The 16,845-nt window shown below is 42.1% G+C and overlaps 1 protein-coding gene across 6 annotated transcripts in view; it reads left to right on the forward strand.

Moving 5' to 3' along the window:
* The first annotated feature begins 1,193 nt into the window (after window positions 1–1,193).
* Window positions 1,194–16,845, forward strand: part of gabra1 (gamma-aminobutyric acid type A receptor subunit alpha1) — a 28,936-nt gene continuing 13,284 nt past the window's right edge. The window contains exons 1-8 of one of the 6 annotated variants that reach the window (XM_031869126.1): window positions 1,194–1,642; window positions 3,907–4,012; window positions 8,038–8,150; window positions 9,209–9,276; window positions 10,963–11,183; window positions 12,451–12,533; window positions 13,734–13,877; window positions 14,819–14,971. In XM_031869126.1, coding sequence (XP_031724986.1) covers window positions 3,933–4,012; window positions 8,038–8,150; window positions 9,209–9,276; window positions 10,963–11,183; window positions 12,451–12,533; window positions 13,734–13,877; window positions 14,819–14,971 — 862 coding nt within the window. In that variant the 5' untranslated portion in view covers window positions 1,194–1,642; window positions 3,907–3,932. The other 5 variants (XM_031869124.1, XM_031869129.1, XM_031869128.1 and 2 more) reach the window with 5 other exon arrangements.

Here is a 16,845-nt window from a genome sequence, read left to right on the forward strand (position 1 = left end):
GTTGCTGCCAGACTGACTCTGCCACACATTGCTTCTGAGTATCAATTCACCACAGTGGTTGCTTTAAGATTGTATGAGGCGAAACAAATTATCGCCACATGATGGATGCACAAACAGAGCAGGGAGGGGGGGTAGTCCGTCAATATCCTTTCTTTTACAATTCAAAAGCACTGTTCCCAGAGAGTGATTATTTCTCCATAACCTGCACATCTCTCACCTAAATTACCGTCATCCATCTCTCTCCGTTTAGCCCTACACACACACACACACACACACACCTCACTTCGCTATCCACTCCCATCACCTGCAGAGATGGAGCCGGGAGAAGGCAAGTCGCCTATGCTTGTCCTTGTTTATTTGAGCCGCGTCAGTGAATATTCGTTTTAATTGATCACTTGCAGTGTTTGGGAGAAGCTGTCTTATGTTGCCCACGGAGAAATTCTCCTCTTGGGTAGAACGGAAGGTTGTTAAAACGTGAGGAGGCGGGTTGGAGAGACGAGAGTCGTGGACTTTTTCTCCTCCCCACGATCCGTCTCGGGCGTGCGCGTCAATACAACGCGCACATGGGCACGTGTTGGTTATGCATGCCCGCGTGCGCACGCGCGCACACACACACACACACACACACAGGCAAATCGAGTCACATGCAGCGGTGGCGTCTGCTTTGCGAGAAGGGAAGCAGCTTGAAATGATACTCGCTTACATTACAATAGCGTTCAATCTACGGGAGGAGCTTAGTGGACGTTTTTCTTGTCATTATTTATGCGCGTGCACCTGCAGCATCAGGTTATAGGGATGAATTTTAAGCAGAGCACGATAAGATGGGGAAGAAGTCCATGTCAATTTTTTGGGTTAATTTCTTGTCATTTTTGCCATTATATTAGTTGTTTGTTGTAGGCTATTAAAATGCTTTTGCAATGGTATTTCTGTAACATTCATATCACAAAACGTCAAACAATGTCATTATAGATCGATAGATCTCTCATTGAATACAGAGGCACAAACCCATGACGTCCCTCATAACTAATCACGCTCATGCACTACTTTAACCACGCGTGAGGAGGCAACAAACACACACACGGCACACACGCACACTCAGAGGAAACGTTGCACTGCAGACCAGACTGACGTGACTACACTGCCAGCTCACTGCCTGCTCTGATGAAAATAAACCCCCAGTCAAAACTAAAGGCAAAATGAGGTTGCTCCTCTGTCAAAAGCATTCCAAAATCAACAGCTGGGATTTATAGCAGGCTTATGCAACCATGAATTACACTGATATGCTATAAACTGCCCATAAGAATGTCCTTGTTTTCCTCCTATGCCTCCTGCTGTAGTCCTTGGCGATGAAAATGTCTTCTGATTTGTAGTTTAACTTGAAATACGCAGATGACTACAAAAATATACGCTGGGTAGGCTATCATCAGCCCAATTTTTTTTTTCCTCCCTTGCAGATGCACGCAGATCAGCGCTCCTCGGCGTTCAGAGCTCAGTCTGGAGTGGCGCGGCTGTAGCAGCAGAATATTTGGCTGTAAACAGAGACACAGTGCTGTTGTCTCGATGCGATACGCAGGCTTTTAGAGACGGTGAGTGATTCGAGAAGGATTTTATTGCAGAGAGGCTCGTGCATCAGTGCAAGCTGGTGAGGGAACACGATTTTCTTAACATTTTGGATGTCTTTCCCCTTGCTTGTGTGCGCGCGTATCCGAGCCGTGCAATCCATTCGTGTTTCATTCTCTCTCTCTCTTTTTTGCTTCATCGTAAGTACTTACTGTCCGTTTTATGACTGCTACTCTTGTCCATAAGATGCCCTAGCTGTCTTGGTCGCGAGATGGTCGTTTGATGCATGTCAATTTTATCTCCTTGGAAATCATCACGCACAGTAGGAGTCAGGGAGCGAGACAGAGAACGCGCGATGGGGGGAGAAAATCAAGGGATCCTAGTTGAAAATGTAAGAGGATTTTTTATTTAGTAGCCACTGAAAAGAGATTAGGGCGACAGCAGTGGAAGTTAAATTGTGCTGCATGTAAAATGGGCGGGCTAGTCCTTATATTAGGTTTGGTACAGCCTATTCCAAAATGAAATGGTCTGAGCTTGGACACAGTCTGTTTGCCATGTACTTTATTTATAGGCATGAGCGATAAACTAAAACATTTATTTTGGAAAGAGACCTCGGTACACAGACCAGATTTTTAAGTTGAGAAGAATTTTTTTGTTGTTGTTGCTGACAGACTAAGATAGTTCAACTCACTACAGCACCACCAATGAACAGTGAGAGAGACCTGCGCATATCGTCAGCAGCCGCTTCTCCAGCCCCAAGCTAAAATTCGTCAGATCTGAGATCACAGAGGATTTTTGTCATTCAGTCCGGCAAGAAAAGATATTCTCAAAAGTTTGAGGATATAGCCAGCGGACACCGAATATATCCCGACTCATCTGCTGTAAGTGATTTTCTCCATATTTTTCTCGCCTTTTCATCGGGCAGAAGAAGGGGAGAGGGGAGCAACACTCGGATTTAGAAGGGTATGGTTTGTGTAGTTGGACGCCGCTAGAATGGAAGACGAGTTTTATTGGGGAGAAGGGGGAGTTTTGCCGTCGAAATTGGGACCGTTTAAGGGTTATTTTACGGCAAACACGAGCCGTTTGATGTTTTTTAACGGGAGACGCCTGGTTTTAGCACCACGGACAGCGCTCCGACTAAAACAGCATCAACGCACATTTGCTTAATTACTCCGCACGCACGAATTGGATCGCCATGTATGTATTTAGACCAACCTTGTAGTGATGCCAGTTGCATGCTAAATGTCTCACCAGCTCAGATACATTCAATGTAGGAGAGAGGGTGACATTTCCTCTGAATAACTTAGAAAGTGGGCTTGTGCGGGATTTTCTCCTCCAGTCGTTAATCTGCATCATCCCCGCCTCGTCAAATCCTTGTCAACCAAAGGATTTATTTTTTTTATTTGTATTTCATTTGAGCAGAGCATTGTACGTTCCCCCGACTCCCATCCGCTCACTGTGCACCTTGGAACATCACAAGCAAGTAGCAGGGGCATTGTCTTCTATGTGGGCTGTGCTTCACTGGCAGGATTTTGTGGTCGTGTGTGAAATTCTGGTTTAGCGCTTTTAGATAAGTAAGTAATCGGTCCTCTTGTGGACACATCGATTATGCCTTCAAAAATAGACCGTGAACCTGAGCATTGTGTTTTGCATGCACAGTAGCGCAGGCTAATTGCTTACATACTTTATGACCCGGCTGACATCATAGCTTAATGAATGAGGAGGAATCAAATGCTCCTCTTTTAGAGGGATTTGGTTTGATATTGCGGTATTGTGCGTTTCACATTGCAGAGGAGGATGTGTACAGGTGCTACAAGCTCACACAGGGTGTTATGTGGTCGATGATGTGTTGCCTTGCTATTTCATCTTAATTATTATGCGCTACAGATGCAGCCATATCGTATACATGTGTATTGAGTGTCAGTTATGAAAGTCGTATTACCACTGGGTCCCTTTCTGATCATTGAAATTCAGACCAGCTATTTAAAATTCGGTCTCCATAGAGGGTGTATAGTATGTCTCTGTCAATGTGACACATCATTTAAAATGATGATGTAAAATCTTTGAGGCGTGCGTGTGTCAAGTAGTATGTGATGGCCCAATGCATGTGGCAGGGCTATTTGGTTTGATTCATGTGCTGTCACTGAATCTGTAAGGGATGTTAAGAAGCAGAACCAAAAACCGCATCTCTATAGGAACAAGCCTTCACGTTGCCTGTTGTTGTTTTAGCACATCTACATGTTTATTTCACTCTTGCTGTGATGCAATGTTTGGGTTGATGGTGGACCATTGGTTTATATGTCTTGGTAATGCTGTTCATTCTCTCTCTCTCTCTTTGACCTCCAGCAGTGAAAGGTCCTCATATTGCAACGATGTGTGGACGGAGCAGGACGGCCTTTCTCTTTCTGTGGGCTGGCTTGCTTGTCGCCAACAGCGTACTGGGTGGGAAAAGGTAAGAACAAACTTTAACTAACATTTGCATAAGTGCCTGTATTCTATTGGGTCCCTTCTAAATGTGTGAAAGCCGCAAATATCTTGCACATTGTTCATATGACTTGGTTTTGAAGCCTTACGCATAGTTTGAGACAAACGCTCTGTGAATTCTAAATATTGCCCATATGATCAAGATATTAGTGGAACACTGCAATTCCACACAGTGACATTTGGAGGACAAACTGTAAAGACCACACTGCACTAGGCAAAATATTGAATGCACCTTTTTGAAGCGGGCAATTACCTTTTAATGCTGTTCTCGGTGCTTGCCAAATGGTCAACAGGACAATAAATATGTCAGTAAATCAGTCAGCCAGTCAGCGAGGGCTGCAAACAGTTGAGATGTCTTCCTGCCTATTGCTTGCGTTATTGGGTTACACCCTTACGGATATTCACTGTGGTTGTAACTGGGGCATCCCCACAGGACACATGCTTATAATTGCATAGAGGCAATGAGAAGTGCAACATAGAGAAAGACGATGGGGTGTTGAAATAGCCACTATCCTTATTAACATAGTATTACACAGTGTATTTTTTTAGGGGGGGGGGGTTGTCTGGCCTTGTCGGAAAACATCTACATTCTCAGTTTTCACACCTGGGCTGTGTACAGTAGATGACTTGAGTTGCATCGGGATATTTGGCACAGATTTGTGCACTCGGCATTTGACAGTGACTGCGGGGATAGTAGGGTCGATGTACAGACACACTTCTCAATGTCAACACTGAGGTGTCGGATGCCACTTAACCAGAAGCAGACAAAGAGAGATAATGATTGGATAAGAGGTTGCAGCAATTTAATTCACTGTCATGTGTCTGCACCTGCATTAATTGCCACGTGATTCAAATGCTGGCCAGCCATCCATGTGTAGCATACCTTAAAAACAGCATAATCTGACTCCAATCCTTGGATTAATGTGGACAGCTCTGACATTGAACATTTACAGTAAATAAGCACGAAGACAGAGATACGTACAATTCATGAGCTGTTGGAACTGCATGAGATCATATTAGCTCTCATTCCATTGTGGTTCTTCTGGATAATCCTGGAGAGACTCAAGAGATCAGGCTTTTCAGAATGGTTGAATAATTCAGTACAACTGTCACATAGAGTTGACTTGAATGGTGATGTCTTGAGATGGTCCAGCTTGCTTCTCTGCCAGTGACAACAGAAGCTACACCACAAAAACACACATGCATACAGTACACATTACATGTTTCAGTTTACATGCCCTGAGCATATGCATAATGGGATATGTCCTATTTTAATGCATGATGCACTGCGATACATCATCATTGCACACTGATTTGATCTAACTGATTAATCCCGGCCGTAGTTGAGGTTTGAGATGCACTGACTGGCAAATGGAGAGTTTGATCTACTGGGTTTGATGTGCTATATGTTGAGCCCGTTAGAGGGAAATCTAAAAGTACTGATTACTTTACTCAGGAACTGTCACTGCAAACTGCAAAGCAATTATCACCCAAAGATTTACTGTATAATCCAGTCCCCCTTTTGAAGTCAAATACAGAATCACGCACACACACACAGACACCTTGGGGGATTTCAACAAGACACGGTAATCAGGAAGACCTAGCACTCTGCTACAGTATGTTGCCAACGATAGAAATTGCCTTATAATTAGATATCCGAGTGACGAGAGAGAAAGCGAGTGAGTGAGAGACGCGCAGTAAAATGGAGAAAGGGAGACATTGGCAGAGTGAGTGTGAACGGCACTGTTGCTGTTCAGATGACCTGTAGATGGGGATGGTGTACAATGTTTTATGAGGAAGTGGCCCCTGGCTGATAAACATGTGTATTCTTCTACAGCACCTTTTTCTCACCATTTCGTTTTCTTTTCCTTGACATACAACCCCAACCCCGCCTGTGTTACCCACATACACTGCAAAAAATGTCTATCATGAAGAAATGTATCTGCCATATTATTCCAAATAATCCTAACATGCGCTTGAGATGACAAATATGTCTTGTCGGTATCTTGAATCAAGGTAAAAATACAGCAGACTATCATTCAAAAAGATGCAAGGTCAAAGAAGTATCCCCATTGAAAGATCATTTTCATTTTTTTCTAAAGAGTGTAATTTTCACTATTTCTGCCACTGGTTAATAATTACTTGTAAGGGTGGATTATTCTCTTGTATATCCTTCTATTATTTATCATATTTATTATTGGTTAACTTCAAAGATTTAAGGGACATCCTGGCTTGTTTTCTCTGTTGGTGGAAACTATAACACGAGGCCTGTAACCTTTGTGGCCGACCAAAAACTGTTCCGATGTCTTTCTCTGATTTGGAAAATTGGAATATACATGTGGAAAATAGGAATATTAGTCAGCGATCGAAGAAGAGGTTGTGTTTTATTCTAGTGACAGCTGATGTGTGCAATTTATGCTCCCTGTATTTATATATAATTGGCTTTCCAGACCTGAACAAAACAGATAAATTATTGTTTTGTATTTGAGTATTTCCAAGCTGTTACCTCCAAGACTGATGCAAAACAAAATTGCTCATCACAGTTTCCACAGTTGTTAAGGCTGGTTTCTGTTTTCAGAGTTTTTTTTTTTTTGGCAGATAGGACGCTTGCGAATTAAGGGAAATTGGTGGCAGAGAGATGCACATTAACCCTTTTTATACAAATCCATGTGTGACGCGGATGCGGCATCCTTGTTTAGAAAGCAAAATGTTCAGCAGCTCACGTTCAAAGCTGTGGGATTGAGGCAGATCCTACATGAGCTGTCTCACTGAACGCCACTCCTCGGTGTCACTTAACAATTTCCTCACCTTTTTCCAACCTCGCTCTTCTCCGTTGTATCTCCCCCTCCTCTAGCTCCATTATATCCATCTTTTTTTCTCTTTATTCTCTTTTCTTTGGAGCTTTCCTTGCATGTTTCTCCCTCCAGCCATCCCTCCTACTTGTCCTTCCCTCCCATTGCAGGTCCCTGCTAAATAATCTTGATGACCTCTCCCTCTCCTTGGAGCCGTTCAGCTTACAGAGCTTGTTTCCAAACACTTGCTGTTTATTTAGCATGCAATCAAACCAAACGCTAGTGGCAAAAAGAGAGGGAGAGAGATGATTGCTTCGAGGCATACAATGCATTGTGAGAGAGTTTCATCTGATTATTTTCAGCACTGACGCACATGCAAACATATGCATGGTTATGTCCAGAAGCTTGCATATGTGCATTAAACCCTGAGTCTACCGTACATGCATGCAATGACTTAGGTACGCAAACACACACAATCACACACATACCTTCCTGTCGCACCCCGCCTTTATACAATGTAATTAGGAGCTGTATTCCTGATTATGAGTGCTATCAAATATTTATGCATGGAGATGCTGCAAACTCTGCTCTTACAATTACTGATTGTGACTGTTTTCGGCATTGCTCTGAGCATTTTGTTTCATGTTGTTGAAAGAGCACATTCAGCAAGGCCTTTGTGGTCTAAAAGACCATATTAAGGTATAAATAATGCATTATGATTCCTCTATTCTCTCTCTCTTTCTCTTTCTGCGTGAGATTGTGCCTACGTGTGGGCGTGTGTTCGCTCACACGCATGTGCTCTGAATGCCCAGTTTTACATTTCGATGAACTTTAACACTTTCCAAAGGGATAATACAGGATCATTTGGCTTTGTATTATATTTTCTTTTCCAGTGTGTCTCATCACTTGTTCATTCTTCTCATATCAATATGATATAAAACCTCATGATCACACGCTGTTAATTATAAATCGGCATTGACACTTAAAGGCGTCAGTGTCATACAGGATTTGGGTTTTCTTTTCTTTCTTTTTTCACAATTCATGATGCATTCTGTGTTGCCCATGTTCTTCAACAGACTAACATCCTCCTTTTTTGTCTTTGATATATTATTCAGAGTTTGTTCTTACTCTTTCAGCAGTTTTGACTGTGGTTTTGGACTCTAGCTGTGATGACTTTAAATCTTCTTCTTTGCTTTGCCAGCTCTGGGCAGAACGGCATGACAGATGAACAGAAAGATAACACTACAGTGTTCACGAAGATCTTAGACAGTCTTCTGGATGGCTATGACAATCGCCTCAGGCCAGGACTAGGAGGTCAGTTAACCCAAGTCATTAAATGTCTTTTGTCCCTCATGGTGACTGTTTGAATCTTTTTTTTTTCTGTTTTTTGCCAACATGCAAATATCCTCCTGAAGGATTCCTAAAAGTAGCTTACTTTCCACGTAGTAATATCCATATGATCAAATCTTGGAGGTGGGTTTGCTTACAGTGTCAGATTATGTGAGTGATGATTAAAATGAAAAAGAACTGGAGATTCACTATTCACCTGCTGCTTTTGTGAAACAGTGAAATGGCATGAAGCCACCACTTCTAACATAACATAGTGAGTGACATTTTATTGTGTGGGCAGCCCTTCACTCTATTGTCAACTGTCCATTGTTTGAGAGGACAGAGAAACAAAATGGCAGGGAGACTGAGAGACAAATCCAGAAAAAGAAAATGAGAGAAATGGAAAGAAACAGAGAGTAAAAGAGAAAAGGGAAAGAGATAATGTGACAATTGGTGTGTGAAGGACACCGAGGATCCCACACTGCGATGCAGCAGGCATCAAAAAAACCAGGCCTACAGGAAGTTCAGCGACTGAGGGGAAGAAATTCTGGATTACGATGGGTATCATTCATAAATCAAGATGTCATATTTCAGTTTCAGAATCAAAAGGAACGAACCCTCACACACACACACACACACACACACACACACACACACACACACACATGCATATTGCCTCTGCCACCCCCTCCAATTCAGTCCCAAGTGGACCCATTTTGGCTATCAGTATTATGGGACCAGAGTGGCATAGTTTCAGTAACACATCAATGCGCAAATTTATTAAGAGATTGAACCACCGTCCGGGTTATGGAGCTGACACTGAAACCAATACCAACAGAAATGGTTATCGACATCCAAAATAAGCATTTTTATGGTGTTTTTTTCTTTTCCAATTTGTGTGTGTGTGTCCAAGTGTTAAAAATAATGCTGAATAGATTGAATGGATCAGAGACTATAGCCAGGTGGTCATGTATTAACAGGTAGTTAGAAGCTAATGAGTGCCACGTATAGCCACTCACTCTGGCAATTTTCTGCTTCAACAGAGCGTGTAACCGAAGTCAAGACTGACATTTTCGTGACTAGTATTGGACCCGTTTCGGACCATGAAATGGTAAGACTCCTTTCGCCTCTGTAAATGTCACTAATTCCCCCCTGCTCCTGTCCCTCCACGCTCACCTCTGCCTTCTAACCTCTCCGGGCAGAATGGTCTCCAAACTGGAAAGAAATAATTAATTTGATGATTCATTCCATTAACTCCTGGTGTGTTAATAAAACTGTCACGTGTGAAATGTATTTTCTGGTGCATGGTTCGTAATCCCACTCTATATAAATGCCACCCCTACTCGTAAATATGACTGCATATGACTTTAATGCGGATGTCGAAGTATGCCGTGTGCTCCGACCCCAAACTCTGTTTATTAATTTTGGAATAATAAAAACAGCCCTGCTTGTGATAGAGTATTTACATTTATATACCCATATAATACCCATGCTGATATGTCTTTACTAAACAATCTGGAGCAAAGAAACGGTCAGATAGTGAGAGTCAAAGACGAAAGGTGCTGATCTTTCCTTCACTCCTGAATTGCAATTGTTTTATTATTTGTCAATCTTATATGGAAGGTCAAGCTGTGGCCACATTCTATTTTGAGATAAGTAATAAGCACTACCGTATGAAGAAATGTTTTTAACATCAAACTAAAATGCAACATCAAAATATGAACCATTATTAAATCTTCTTCAATATGCTAAAAAAAAGCTGTGGGCTTTTCAAACATGGCCATCTGATCCTTACTCTGTGCACTGGAAACCAATTAATCTCATCCAAATGTCTCACTGTTATCTGCACGTGAAGTGCTGTACTCTATTTGACGTAATCTAAGTTAATTGCAGTGGTTGACATGCGGGCCGGGACTATTTTGCTGCTGTGTTGAGGCCAGAAGGAAGAGCTCAAGAACATTGTCTCCATCTTCAGCCTTTCCATATCCCCCTCTATTACCTTGAAGCTGTTTCAGCTCACACTAATTATCTCATGTGGGCCAAGTGGAAATGGGGAGAGAAGAGAACAAAAAAACATGCTGCGCTGTAATTTTTACAGGCTCCCTTTACTTTGCCGGGCAGTCATGTGGAACCATTAGAGTCTGCTCTCAGCTATAGTCATTAGCTGCCTTCAAAATGAAATATCCTGTTAATTTTGTGTCCCATGCTTCCTTTTTGTGTCCAGTGTGATTTTGATTACTGAACAAAGAATTTTCCCCAAAGATAAATGCTAACAATGACCATTTTTGGCACTTACCTAACAATGCAAAACCAAATGATGCTCCATTTGCATATAGTGTATTAAACTGACCATACCACAATTGTGTAAAATATGTAATGAAATTAAATAAAAAAGACAACCTGACATATTACTAAGTGAGATAAAGAACAATTACTAAACATTACAACCGAGGCAATCTTTTAGAAAAGGTACCAGGCAGAAAACCAGGCACCTCCATCCACTAGATCCTCTCCATATTTGCAAAAGCATTTAACATGAAGAGACAGTTAGCATCAGGGAAACTAGGTCAAGACTACCATAAGAAAGTCAAAGTGACAAGAGGAAGAGAAAAGGGAAAAAGTGAGAACATGAAAAAGGATAAAAAGTAAAAATAAGGTTTTATTACTCAGCTTCTTCCCCAAGCCAGCTTTGGTAGATGGCGGTGGAAGGAAAACAGCTATAAGGTTAGGGATTTTCTTTTTAGTTTGTCTCCCTCTTGACTCGATGTTTTCTCTACCTGTCACCGTCCACCTGTAGGAGTACACCATCGATGTCTTCTTCAGACAGAGCTGGAAGGATGAACGGTTAAAGTTTAAAGGACCCATGGCCGTGCTGCGTCTCAACAACCTGATGGCCAGCAAGATCTGGACCCCCGACACCTTCTTCCACAATGGCAAGAAGTCGGTGGCTCACAACATGACCATGCCGAACAAGCTGCTGCGAATTACAGAGGAAGGCACACTGCTGTACACCATGAGGTAGGTTGACTGTGATCTACACTGGTGCAACTCAGAACTAGCCAGAGAGTTAAATGTGTTTGAACTGACATTAAATGATAACGATACTCAAACTGAAGCAAATAGAGATTTTGTTTTGGGGACCATTTTCTTTTGCGAATGAATGCACATTTGGTGCACTACTAAGTATTTGCTATACCAGAATGGTGTGTGTGGAAACTACTCATGATAGTGCCCATGTTCATGGTAAAGAAGGAACATGTCGTCCAGTCCAACAGTGTGGTTTATTGATGGGGTTTTTTATTTTATTTTTTTTGGACAGCAATAGAGATTTATAAAATAATGCAATTTTGTATATTTAAACATAACATTTCAGAAAATATGTAGTACAAAAAGGTAATTGCTTTAATGCAGTAATCAACTGGGGAAGTTACGTGATGATATCTATCAGTTGAATTTTATACTCTTCACCACTGAGTGTAATCCCCTTGACTGTGAATACACACAATATTGTGTTACATTTACTGTTTTAAGATTATTTACTGTACTACTATTTATTTCGCTATTGATTTATTCATTGTTCTTTAGAGATTATAGTCAGCCATTTATAAATTATGTATACCTCAAAAAAATCCATTCATGGTGTTCACAAGGAAAAATAAAATAGTGTTAACCTGTCATGATTTATCACTTTGGGGATGCTGCTTGACAGTTGCGAGCAGGAAGATAAGGTGAAGAACCAGTCGTGGTACCAGTCGTGCCTTCAGCAGACTGTGGGTAAATAAATGCTTTACAGACAGTACAATCCTTGATGCACCGCAGAGCGATGCTATGTGAGATGTCTAAGGCAAGGATTGTAAAACATTTGTTTTAGCATGTTTACTAGCAGGGGGAGGGGGTAGAGGCGGAGCCCATATTGCTGTCACAGATGAGCGAGATGAGGGATGGATGGGAGATTAGTGTGTCACGGGTGGCCTGACGTGCTGTTTTTCACCAAGCTGTCAGGAAATGGAAACCCACAGCTCAGGGAACTAGAGCGTTTCTGTTGTTTTGGGGGAAAGTAGCTGCAGTTTGATCGCGTTTGGTACACCACATGTTCCTGATGCCTCGTTGTACTAAATTGTCATTCCTGTGCCTTAATTCTTACAGTCCTCTTCCTGACCCCTCCACCAGCACTGTCAACATGATTTCTTTCTTCCTGGCTCTACCATATGCTGTGTTTTTCATTATTTCCTTGCCTTCCTTTTTTTTTCTAATTCGCTATCAATGTCTGTATAAATCTCTCTAGGCTTACAGTAAGAGCAGAATGCCCCATGCACCTGGAGGACTTCCCGATGGATGCCCATGCTTGTCCACTGAAGTTTGGCAGCTGTAAGTGGCCTCTGCACTCACACACAACCTTACATACATGGACATACATGCACACCACACAGACACACACGCTCCTCTCTGACACGCTGTCACTACCTCATTCAACTGGAAGTGCAACCCAAGCACCGTTCCCTGATAAGGGATGGCAGTGTGGTAACAGCTGTTCTCCCAGAGGAACTGTCCGCCAAGGCCCCTGTGGTCCCCCCATTCAACCCTGCAAGACCCTGCAAGACCCTGGCGGGCATGCAGCGCACAGACCTGTGTTTATCCAAGGCAGCACTCTTTGTAACATTTCCAGAGCATCACACCAGCTGCTCACCACTGACAGCTACCCCTTCCCGGCATCACCCTTGAGAAGACATAACAAGATATAGAAAGATGGAGGTTGGAGACAAGAATATGGAATGAGAGGAGAAATAGATGGGAGAAAAACATAGGAGGGGCGAGGGGAGAGAAAGCCAGCAAAAATACACCAAAAGTGGAAGAGATAAAAAAGTGAACATCACACTGTCTCTGTGCCATTCTTCAGGCAGCTGCACAACGTGAGTGAGCGGACCGAGTCCCAACCCCCCCTTTAAATTGAACTCACTCCCTAAATATTTCAGTGATGAGCTCTCTTCCTTATGCTGCAGTCTGCAGTCGAGCCATCCTTTCCTCTGCAGTGGTCGAGCCACACTGCAGCTTTGACAGGTTGGGTGGCCGGAGGGAAAAACAGACTGACTTGGCTGTTTTAAGGTCATGATGTCCTGTTGGGATGTTGTTTATTTGTTTTCTTACATTTAGAGTGATGACATGACACAATGTGACATGACACAACGCATCACATGTTGAAATGCAAAAATGTTTGAAAAGGGAAAATATCTTAAAAAGTAATAAGTAGTGAGAAAACAGTGGAAATAAGGTTAGCATACACTCGAACAAAGTACAAAATTGTATGGTCAAATAGCAAATGAGACAAGACAGGCAGAATTGAGATGAGAGCAGAGTAGACAAGATAAGAGAAGGAAACCAGAGACCATGAGAAAATAAATCCAGAGGAATTGAGTGGAATACCTCATTCCAGATTTCCCTTTTTCTCAACTGGCATTCAACCCAGCAGCACGCTAAAAAGCTAAAAATACATCCTGCAAGGCATCACGTAACAACAGACAACCAGCAGCCAAATAATTTATAACTGCTCACTCTGTCCTTCCTTGTCAGATGCCTACACTCAAGCAGAGGTGGTGTATGTGTGGACCAGAGGGGCTGCCCAATCCGTGGTGGTGGCAGAGGATGGCTCCAGATTAAACCAGTACGATCTGATGGGGCAGAGTGTGGATTCCGGTGTGGTGCAGTCCAGCACAGGTGGGTTTCAGTTAGGTTACAATATGCTCTGAAGGATACAGTTTACCGTGAAATATATAAATGTTTGTAGAGGAAATCTTTACATTTTGAGTAATTCATTGACGAGAATAATATTCACATTGAATTACCCAGTCAAAGCTACTGAGAAAGATTGAAGCTCAGTCCATGCACAGGTACATTGTCCTTGGCTCATTCAGTCTTGTTCATCGTTCATCTTTCTTCAAACTAAGTGGTCTGAAACAGCTACTTTTGACACAGCTACAATAGTTCATCTGTATCTTCAACGGCATCAGTTTGTAGCTTTACAAATGACAGGCCATGCCCTAGATTCATAATTCCCCTACTTGTGATTATGTATTTTATCCACCTCTTCTTTTTTTTATTGATAAAGGCAAAAAAATGAGTGGCAGCCTTAAATGAGTGACCCGTTTGCAGTGGCACTAGCTGCAGGCAGAAAGTACCGCTTAAGACAGTGCCAGCCCCCAATCACTTGCCTTGTTTGCAACAAGCTCCCAAGTGACTGCATCTACCAAGCTTTATCGAATAATGTTGATGTTTAAATTTTAAATGCATTCTATCTTTTTTTATTTCTTCCAGTTATGTATTTCTCTGGAAAGCCTCAAAATCAACATATTGTCATAACCAGATAAAACCCCAGTGCTGTTGCTGTAGTGGTCGTTTTCTCTCTGCAACTGGCTCTAACTGCACTGATGAAATAGGTTATGCCAGTGTATTGAGTTTGTTGACAAATGACACCCATAACTATGCCAATAAATCTCTACCACAATAGAAATGAGAGCCAAAACACAACAAACCACTTGGAAAAAAAAGCACCAAGTCTACAGGGACAGGTGAAATAGATGTCCTTAATATATATTTTGAAGTGTAGAGTTTATTTGTACATTCTTTCTGACTTTGTGTCTTTTGTCTGCTCACCACAGGAGAGTATGTCGTGATGACAACCCACTTCCACCTGAAGAGAAAAATTGGTTACTTTGTGATCCAGACATATCTACCTTGCATCATGACAGTCATCCTCTCCCAAGTGTCTTTCTGGCTCAACAGAGAGTCCGTCCCTGCCAGGACTGTCTTTGGTGAGTTGTCTGCTCCCTTTTCTTCTAAACATCTGTTGGTAGAGAAATGAGTCACCAGAAGATTTCAAAATCTGTTTTTGATATGATGGTACGACATCAAGCACTCGATCAAAACTTTAGTGCCGTTGACGAAATTCAATTTCAATTCAATCTATTTTTGTATATATGTTAATAATAAAAATTGGTAGTAGCATTGAGTGTCAGCAGGGCCATGGCGGGAGGAAGGACCCGGGTCCAGATAAAACCACGATCCATGGGAACCTGTGAGGCGAGAAAGCACAAAGACTTCCGGGGAAGAAACACAATTAGTAATGAGCATTAATGGGACATGAATTCATACAACAAGAGATGAAGAAGAGGAGATAGGAGCTCAGTGTATCCTAGGAAGTCCCCCGGCAGTCTAGGCCTATAGCAGCTAATCTAGGGGCTGGTCCAAGGCAAACCTGAGCCAGCCCTAACTATAAGCACTATCAAAAAGGAAAGTTTTCAACCAACTCTTAAATCTGGTGAGTGTGTCTGCCCCCCGGACTGAAACGGGAAGCTGGTTCCACAAAAGAGGAGCTTGATATCTGAAGGCTCTTAATTCAAAAGCATGTACGGAGCGGCAGCCGGCATCCGCCAACTTGGAAAAAAGTCATAGTAGATAGAAAAATGAAAATGATACCTTCACGAGACGAAAAGCAGATCCATAATCCAAATAACATACTTGACTAGTGATGTTTGGCTTATTTTTTTGAATCTATAGTGTAATCTGTATTTAGTATGAGGTTTGAAAATATTTAGCTTTCATTTAAAAAGTGTATTTAACCCATTAATTGACCCAGTCCATTTGACAAGACACGCAGTTGTCAATGGCCCTTGGATTCAGCTTTATTTCTTTGCGCCAAGATTAACAAAAATGTCTTTGCTGCCAGGATTTACTACAGTGTGAATACCGCATCTAAATTTGCATCATGAGACAATTCATCAGTGGGGAGGGAGGCTGATTCCCAAATGGATGGGGTCCTTGATCGATTGTCTCATGCTACCACAGTGTATTGATGGAGTTAGATGATGTCTGATTAACAGGCAAAGCAAAGCAAAGAGAATGATTGCTTTACTTGATGCTGGAGAAACATTCACCGATATGGACAAGCGGTTAACATGTCGGGGAAATCATGTTCTTTTGATGAGAGTTAGATAAGAGCTGGGAGTAGAAGGCAATTTAAAATGCAACAAATGCCAACACCTCTAATGCTCACTAATTTCCATGTTGTCTCTTGTTTGTTTAATATGTACGCAAACAGAAAAGAAAATGGGACAACATGCTCTAACAATTTCACGAACAGTAGCCGCAGCATCTTCTCCGGTGTCTCTGCTGGTTGCCTAGCAACCTGGCAACCTCGCAGGGATAACCGAGTGGCATCAATCTTCTCATCTAATTCTCAGCAAGAAAGCTAATAAGCGTATTTTTTTCCAAAATGTCAAACTATTCCCTTCAAGGATATTAAATGGTAAAAAGAAAAATGTCCAAATGTCATCGTACGATACTTCAACTCTTCTGTTCTATTCTGTCTGCACCAATGAGGTGAACGGGAGCTTTAATCAGTTGTGGCTGGCTGCAGTAGAATTTCAAGCACAAGGCTCAGTGTGAATTTAGATTTACGTCCTACAAGTGTGTGTGTGTGTGTGTGTGTGTGTGTGTGTGTGTATCTAACTGTCTCTTACATAATACCGCCCAAAAGGAAAGCTCTTGCTAGTCTGCAGCATGCTCTGTAGCAGCAAAGCACAGCAGCAGGCAGAATGTCCTTGAGTTACCTCACCCTACACTCATTCTTCTTGTTTTTCCTCTCTCTCTCTCTCTCTCTCTCTCTCTCTCTCTCTCTCTCTCTCTC

The sequence above is a fragment of the Anarrhichthys ocellatus genome, unplaced genomic scaffold (assembly GCF_004355925.1).
Source record: "Anarrhichthys ocellatus isolate YVR2014 unplaced genomic scaffold, GSC_Weel_1.0 scaffold46, whole genome shotgun sequence".
In the NCBI taxonomy this organism is placed as follows: domain Eukaryota; kingdom Metazoa; phylum Chordata; class Actinopteri; order Perciformes; family Anarhichadidae; genus Anarrhichthys; species Anarrhichthys ocellatus.